The 9,322-nt window shown below is 37.4% G+C and overlaps 1 protein-coding gene across 1 annotated transcript; it reads right to left on the reverse strand.

Moving 5' to 3' along the window:
* Positions 1-1,445: 1,445 nt before the first annotated feature.
* On the reverse strand, positions 1,446-5,575 carry LOC309484897 (uncharacterized protein). Its single transcript, XM_082151371.1, has 6 exons — positions 5,331-5,575; positions 4,608-4,882; positions 3,894-4,002; positions 2,640-2,886; positions 2,379-2,386; positions 1,446-2,077 (listed from the first exon to the last, which is right to left on the reverse strand). The coding sequence occupies exons 1-6, from the start codon at positions 5,466-5,468 to the stop codon at positions 1,802-1,804; spliced, it is 1,053 nt and encodes a 350-aa protein (XP_082007497.1). The 5' UTR covers positions 5,469-5,575; the 3' UTR covers positions 1,446-1,801.
* Between the last annotated feature and the right edge of the window lie 3,747 nt (positions 5,576-9,322).

Consider the following 9,322-nt stretch of genomic DNA (forward strand, 5'->3'; position numbering starts at 1 on the left):
AATTATGACTACTAAATAATTCTTGATTTGGTGTTAGTCAACCTGCACACAAAATGTCACATGTCAAGGTCTAAGTTGAGAGTTTAGGGTATATGGAAATGAAACAAGCCATCGGACCTTCACAGTCAGTACAGCTTTAATTGAACATTACTTGAGGCGAAAACGCATATTTCTTGTGTTTCCTTGATCTTTAGAGACTCAAACGTGCTCCCTGTAGAGCCTAATTTTTTCAAATGTATAATTAATCGTCAAAGTTATTTATTCATTTGTATCTTTGCCAATTATGGGCTTTAATTAAAAATTTCAATAATTGATATTTATCTCTGAAAGGGCTCGGTATCCATACCTTATGAAAAATTTATGAGCTGAGATATGGACTTGGTTTTGTTTTGTGTTCTGAGAGAGCTGCATGCTTGGGGCTAGGACCAGGCCACTTTGACTTTTCCTTTTTGAGTCTGCATTGCCCTATGATGTGCTGCTAATATGGGGCCTCTTTCATGGGCCCAAAGCGTCTGCTAGACATCATGTGATCTTATAAAAGTCTTCTACTCTCCCATCTTCAGATACCCTTTTTTTGTTCCTTAATAACTCAGTTCAAAGAACAAGCTTGTGTTTCCTTAATAATTTTCTTTTGTCTCTTGGGCACAAGATGAAGTCATGCACCATCAAGGCAATGGATACGGAAGGCCAACAGGGCCAAAACTTGTGAAACTAACAATGTTAACGCGTAATTACGTAATTTACGCGCAGGGTTTGAAATTAACACCCGCCAACTAAAAATCAACTATGGCGGGTAATGCTGTCAAATCACTAGCCAATCTGGCATGTTACTTATGTTTAGTCACTTTGCTGGGGAAGTTTGTGTAAGCCAAATATGCGCAGATTTAGCACAAATACTCAACTCGTGAGTCACCATGATAAATACGGCGTATTGCGCATAATCTGCGCATATCTGGCTTACTTCAACGTGCACGTCACTATGCAACAAATAACGGAACGTTTGTTCATTTGCATTGAAGCAATAGCGAAGATTAAAAAGCATTTGGTTAGAAAAGATTTTTTTTTTTATGTTCTATGTACTGTATTGATCTGTCTACCTAAAACAGATTTTGAGTGAAAAGGATGCGGACGATAGGAAGGAGGAGACGGCTGGATGACAGGATTTTGTTTGAATAAGAAATGAATGTATGAAACCAAATTATATATATAGGCTAAGCTGTGACATTAATTTGGTTTCTTTTTTCTTTTGGCTAGTAGAAGTTCTGAATGGCTGGTAACTTAAAAAATTTAGTAGCCAAATTGGCCGGCGAGTGAAAAAGTTAATTTGAAACCCTGTTTACGCGTTGATACATAATTACACGCAAACGCATAATTGCATGTAAATGTGTAAATTACATGTTAACACGTAATATGTTAGTTTCACATGTTTTGGCTCTGTTGGCTTTCCATAAATGGACAACATATACTTATATGTCAACATTTTGACGTTTTCATTCACTGCATTGCATTCAGACTGTACAAATATCATTTGTTTGATTTTAATACATGTTTCCTTTATTTCCAGTTGTAGTTGGGAAGGGAAGGGTGCCTTTAAAATACACAGTTTGCTCGGTCAACAGTGTTAAAGAAGACAGATAGCACTACTTAAACCAGGCTGAACGGCACTTGTGCCGGATTACAGCAAGCATCACAAATACATTCAGCACGACCACGTCGAGGTGATTGAAGGTTAGACATAGTCGTTGCATGAACAGGCAGTGCTGTTGACACATTGGGAGAGGTGGTTGCGTGATTTAAATCTTCATTTGAGGTCAGTCACACGTCGCAGGGAGCCCATGGTAGGACTTGGACTGCCCCACTCGACGTGCCTCCTGTATTCCCCAGGACGCAGGAAGAACTGGCGGCCAGTGTAGTTGGGGTGCTCATGGAGCATCCAGTAGCCCTCCATGACATTGGCAGAAGAGATGTCTCCGTTGTTGAATCGCTGACGCAGATCAGGGCAATCTTCATTCAGCTCCATTGCCTGACCACCGAAATCAGTGCGCTCAAAGATCTTCATCCTGTAGTTTCCAGTGTACTGAGGAAGAAACAAACAGTATTATATATAATAGATATATCTATATATAATAGAAAATGATTTGACCTTTAAACATTACCTTCATTTATATATATATAAGGTTATGCTTAAAGGTCAAATAATTTTCTACTACTCTGTTTATGCATTTGTAACTCAATTCCCTCCAAAAATGTAAAGCATTGCTCTGACTGATCAGCCCAGCCCGACATTGTAACGTTGCATCAGCCAATAGCTAGAGTATGGGGCGAGATCTATCCTGTTTGGCAGACCAATGGCAGATGAGGTGAGTGTTGTTATATACCTGTAAACCTGTTTGTTATATATATTGTACTATTAAGAACATAATATAAACAGAGTAAACATCTGAAATCTTTAAAGACAAAAATATCAAATAAGAAAAGTACAAAATACTCAAAGAACAACCATTATTTTTGGTGAGCTAGTTCCTCACAACATAGCCTAACCTCTAACATTTTGATGCAAAGAGAAAAATATTTCCTATCATTATGGATGCTTATTAAATAATACTATTGTTTACTAATGCTGATTATTCATTAAAGACTCACAGGAGGAACCATGCGGCAGGAGCGAATGCAGTCGTTGAATCCAGCCCAGTGCTTGAAATCAGGGTATTCACCCTTAGACAGCATGTACTGATATCCAGAAAAGTTGGGCTTCTCGTAGGCCACCCAGCTTCCACTATCTACTCGGATGGAGTTGCAGCGAGAAAAGTGAGTCTGCATATCAGCACAGTCTCCACTGCACTCATAGTGACGGCCCTGGAAGCTTTTGTCTTCAAAGAAAGTAATCTGTTGGATGTTGTAATGAAAGAAAAATACAGGATTACAGGTACATTTTAAGTTTGCAGTTTCACTTTTTCTTTTTTTTTTTTTTTTTTTTTTTTTTTTTTAAGTGAAAGTGACACGTGACGGCCAAGTATGGTAACCCATACTTGGAATTTGACCTCTGCATTTAACCCATCCAAGTTAATGCACACACATTAGGAGCAGAGTAGTGAGTAGTTAACACACACATACACTGCAAACGTGGATACACACACCCAGAGCAGCGGGCAGCCTTTGTGTGGCGCCCGGGGAGCGATTAGGGGTTAGGTGCCTTGCTCAAGGGCACCTCAGTCATTTCCCACCGGCTCTGGAATCGAACCAGCAACCTTTGGGTTACCAGTTCAACTCCCTAACCACTAGGCCATGACTTGAGCATATTATCAGATTTGTATATACATTTGATATAAAAAAAACCCTGAAATGTTATTTTCAATATAAGTATTTTGAAAGTATGTTTTATGGTCTGTCTGTTCACATTTTTGTCTTCTGTATTGCACAAAAGTCTACAATGTACAGATTTAATCTCAAACATATTAATTGGACACAACAGAACTATCTTATGCTAATGGCAGTCTGTTTTTCAATTAGTTTCCTTCTCACTTCATTGTAGGAATCAAGTTGTAACAGAATATGATGGGTACAGTAAATATCCCTTATTTTTTCATTACCAATGTTAACAAAGCTGAATTTGCATTGCAGTCCATTATTTTGTCCATAAAATACCCTTAGTGCAAACATGTATGAATATAACTCAAATTACTACACACTCCATCAATAAGGGTTAGAAGAACTGTTGCCAAACATATAACATGCTAAAAACATAATAATCACTGCAATAATGATCCAATCATAGACTCGCCTATTTAAATCCAAACTGTGACTTTTTTTTTGTCCGGGCAGTGTATTTTGAAGTTAAAAGTATGCTTTTAGTTTAGATCCGTATAATTTACAGGCACTGTTTGGTCACTTACCTTGCCCATTGTGACTGTTCTCCGAGTGGACCAAACCATTTCTGAGGTCAGGACCTCTTTATAGACCCAGCATGGATCAGGGCTTTGTGTGTGACTCACAAAACTCTGTCTGGTCAGCACAATGTGTTCTATAGAGTAAATGCGACTGTAGATCTGCCAGCATGCGTCCCCTTTGTGTCTTTGCAAGCTTTGTGCTTTCTCTCTCTCTCTCTCTCTCTCCAAAGACAGCACCACTGCACTTTTCAGTGCTTGACAAAAAAGTTGCAAACTCTGCTTTTAGTTGCTTCAGGGCTTTATATGTAAATGCAGTGAACTAGCAGGGCATATAAATGAGGATAAAATGGTAATATGAAACTGGGATATGAATTGATTTAAACAAGATTTAATTGAAATTGTCCTCTCAGATGGGCACAAAGTTCTTGATTTTTTTTTTTTTATCAGCTTGTTTTATGGTTTGGAATGAGATTAAAATGAATTCTTCAACCACGTCAGATTTCTAAAGTTGAGTTTGGCTTGCAATCGCGATCTTTATTTTCATGTGCATTGGGCAGCGGATCAGTGGATCCTCATTCGAAAGAGAAATGGCAAGCAGAACAAACGTTCTGTTTCCTTCGCTACAGAGTAATTCAAAGCGTATTGAAGAAAAGACAGCATGCGAGAACTGTTTTAATTGGTTTTAATGTCTTTAATGGTAAAAAAACAGACCGCTTTTACATTAAACTGCTCCTCATTCTCCTAAAGGAGCCAATCATGGGATTCATGCAACCCCAGTCCATGCAGGCCCTGTACTCTCCGGGCCTCAGGAAATACTGACGTCCTCTGTAGTTGGGGTGCTCGTAAAAGACCCAGAAGCCCTCCATACAGTTACTGGAGTAGATGCCGTGGTGGCCAAAACGGTCGAAGACATTGGGGCAGTCGTCTGTGAACTCCATCATGTGTCCGTGCATTTCAGGCCTGTTGTAGATTCTCATGCGGTAGGCTCCTCTGTACTGTTGTGTGGGGAGAAAAACCAGCAGTTAGGCTCAATAATCAGGGCAATGCAGACACATTTGAAAGACCAGTTGTCAGAACGTTATGGAGGCGAAACTCTGAATTCTTCATGTCGCTGTTGAGACTGAGCCTTTGAACATGACTTGCTGTACTGCTGTTTCAAAGATTTTCAAGTAGACGTTTAGTCATTTTTGTCGAACAAACTCTAGTGACAGTGTCATGATTCTTCCACTGCCAAAAACAGAGATGAATGGAATTATGATGAGCTGCGCAGTCATTGGAGTGTGTCTTGCTCCATTTCAAATAACTAACGCTCCTGGTGGACCTGTGAACCTGTTTCTTTTCCCCTGCATATATGAATTACTTCAAAGGGCTCGTTGATTGACGTTGCTTTTTTAAAAGGTGTCTAACTGTGTGAAATAAAACCCATCAGTTTGATTGACTTACTGGGGGGAACATCTGACAAGATCTAATACAATTGTTGAAGCCCATCCAGTGGTGAAAGTCAGGATACTCCCCAGGGCCCAGGACGTACTGATACCCCATATAGTTGGGCTTCTCGTAGCCCACCCAATGACCCCCCATGACCCGGAGGGAGTTGCAGCAGTTGAAGTGCCTGTAGGTGTCATAGCAGTCAGAGGAGCACTCATAGGAGCGCCCCTGGTAGTTGCGGCCTTCGTAAAAGACGATCTGATGACAGAAAGGCAATTATTTCAAAAGGCACAGCAGGTAGAAAGGATGTTAGCAAGGATCAGAGAAAAATAAATAAAAAAGTTAAGTCTTTGAATGAATATCCTGATTCATTTTGTCTAGTTTTAGATATTATATGCATTGTATGGGCCTATATATATTATCTTATGAGTGAAGATAACATACAGCCGTGTTATGGTTTATAGTCAAGTCATGAGAAACCATGAGTTTGTATGTCCTAATGTCCTGCATAAATGTCCCTGTTGTAGCATATAACCACATGCTATCTTAATGTGAATGGCCATTTTAAACAGCCAGTGTCACTCTAACTTTCAGGTACCACTATCAGCGCCTACCTTTCCCATGATTGCAGAGCAGGATGTCCGCGCCGTTCTGCCGTACTGCCATAGAGGTCCCAGTGGACCTTTTATACTCTTCTACAGATGTATACATGTTGCTGCCAGAGGCACGTCATAGAGACTACCTTTGAAAACGTCACAGACCTTTCCCATTATTCATTTCTCTAAAAACAACTAAAGCCACACTCCCATTATTCCCGAATGCTAGAGTTTACAAATTCCGCTCACCTCATGAGCCTTAACAGCAAACCAAGCCTTGTTCACCCATGACCTGGTGATGTGCTCTTTTCACAATGGGCCACAAAAGGATCGGGAGTTACTATAACAGGCCTTTCTGGAACAATGTGTAGTAAAAATGGCATGTAAACAATTTTTAACTGAGTGCACAAGTTTCATTTGATGTAAATCAAAGTTCCCTTTACGTAACAGGGTTTTCAAAAGGAGGGGTCCACGGCGGCCGCAAGGGGATGCTATGAGGTTTGAGAAGAGAAGGATGTTCACCTTAGATATTAATGAAGTATGTTCATAATAACATGAAAGGCAATTATTTAATATGGCAAAGTATTTAATTTCTAAAATTGTACGTTTTTGGTGGTTCTTGACATCAATACGTTTGAAAACTTTTGAAGAGTCAAATTTCCCCTACTTCAAATTTTCCTTCTTTCTCTACATACACCTATATTAAAGAGACTGTCGAGACTGCAGATAAAGCAAACGTTCAACACAGGTTTTTGAAATCCCTATATGGGAGAAGTTGTTCTCTGTAGCTTTGTTTTTTGATTTCATCATCAAATATGCAATTAGAGGGAAACACAACTGTCACATTCTGTTAAGATTGAGGCAAACCAGCTTGACAGACATTTTGTCAACCATTTGGTCTGGAGATTTTTATTGAATTATTTATTTTCAAATGCTGGCATCACAGAGAGTGATTTCATCATCACAGCACTCATTTTGGTACATCTGGTGTCTATTTTTTCCTGCCGTGTGCATTTTCAGCCGTACTCATCTAAGTGATTCTGACACTATTGATTGTTCTGGAATGTGTTGACATAACCTCCGACAATATGTTGCCTTCTTTTGCTTCCATAGCCTGAAGAGCCACTCTGATGCAAGGCCTTCATAAGGCTGTGTTGAGGTGGGTCATACATTTCATGTGTATGTGTTTGTATTACTGTGTGATGGTTGTTTCAACTCTAGGACCGTAGACTCTGGCATGTAAGCAAACCCCTCAGCTGACAGGCAAAAGGCCAAAAAGAGTTGGCCTTGTGTTTCTATTCTTTTCAAAGCCCCCCTCATCTCTCCTTTCATCAAGATGAGGAGCAACGCTCTGGAGTAAAAACAGCAAAAAACAACACACAAAACAGAGAAAGACAGCTTTTGTAAAACAATAGCGACACTGTTCTTTGATAGCCACTCTAGCATTGTTTTAAAACACAGCTCAGTGAGTGAGAGAAGTTGTAGCGCTTTGTTTCTTTATCTGTCAATGGCTTGAGCTTGACAGTCTCAAACATAATTAATGTGTCAGATCTCTTTAAAAATTCTAAAGACTGATTAAAGTTTGAGATCACATTGAAAATCTATTTTAAACCTGGTGATAAACAAAAAGTTTTTAAAAAGATTTAAAAAACTTAAAACAAAGAAACATTATGACAAAGTGGAAGATTAAAATAAAGTAATTATTCAATGAATAAGATTCTGCACTATTTCTAGATCACTTGTCTAATAAGAAAAATTGCAACATTGATCATTTTCCCTAATTTATTTATTTATTTATTTATTTTACACAAACTAGAATAGAGGTAAAGTCATTAAGGCAAAAAGTGGACAAAATACTAATACTAATAGCTATTACCAAATACTAAGTACTTCTGAAATTAATTTCAACTTTTGAATGTAACTTTTTCACTTTATACTATACTGTAATTTGTATTAAAAAAAATCTAAATATACAGTACCAGTAAAAAAATTGGAAACATTACAATGTTTAATGTTTTCGATTAGCACAACTGTTTACAACATTTATAATAACTGAGGATTAAATTAGCATATTAGAATGATTTCTGAAGGATCATTTGACATTGAAGACTGGAGTAATGGCTGATGAAAATTCACAGAACTTTGCGCCACAGAAATAAATTCTATTTTAAAGTATATTCAAATAGAAAACAATTAATTTAAATTGTAATAATATTTCAATAATAATAATTTTCTGTATTTTTGATCAAATAAATGCAGGCTTGATGAGCATAAGAGACTTCTTTCAAAAATATTAAAAATATTAATTTTTCCAAACTTTTGACTGGTACTGTACATTTTGGAGGGAAAAACATGCCAAAATCAGACTTTTGGACCCTCTTGTGTAAATGATTCATCAGTGTTATGTCTTTTGTCCTGGAATGATCTTTTAATTGAACTTTTTTTCGTCTCCTCCTTTACCTTTTTTCTTGGCTTAGCTAGCGATTACTGTACCACATGTACTCTGCACTATACAGGAATGGTTCTCTCACATCACAGGCTTGCAAATAGTAATCTTGAAAGCACTACAAGACATTTCCTCCCCACACGGGGCAGAATACTTCAAATAAGCCCAAGCTTTCTCTCTTGGTTCCCCCTGGAGAACAAAAAGCCAACACTTAAGATCTTTTGCTGCCTCTCCGGTTGAGAGAGATGGGATGGGAGAGAGAGTGAAATGGAGAGAATTTCTTTGGACACAGCCAGAGATCAACAGAACAAGTGTTCTCACATAAGATTCTTTTTAGGTGATAAAATGTGCAAAATACACTCATTTCATTTGGTCCAGCTTGAGAAAATGGTTCTATTTAAATATATATATATATATATATATATATATATATATATATATATATATATATATATATATATATATATATATATATATATATATATATATATATATATATATATATATATATATATTCTGATGCAATTTATGCTTGTTAATAATTTATTATCAGGGTGAAATTTTGGTGAAAAGTTTGGTTAACATGAATTTGGTTAACATGAATCTCAAGCATGAACATGATCCAACAAGCATTTTGTGCTTTAATAGAAGAACATCACTGTAAAAAGTGATCAGTTGGCTTAACTTAAAAAGTGAGGAAATCTGAAACCTGAAAAAAATAAGTTATGTGAACTTGATTCCACATAACTTAATTTTTTTAATTACGCATGGTTTATTCACTTAATTTTAAGGCAACGGGTTTTCCCTCACTTTTTTAAAGTTAAGTCAAATAATCACTTTTTACAGTGGGACCATCAGTACAAAGTTCATATGATCAGTGTGGGGAAAATTACTTATTTGATTAGTGACCTGAAATAGTACAGAATCTTAAATGTTTTCCAATAACCATAAGGTTTATATTTATA

This window comes from Leuciscus leuciscus (assembly GCF_965113295.1).
Source record: "Leuciscus leuciscus genome assembly, chromosome: 21".
Lineage (NCBI taxonomy): Eukaryota > Metazoa > Chordata > Actinopteri > Cypriniformes > Leuciscidae > Leuciscus > Leuciscus leuciscus.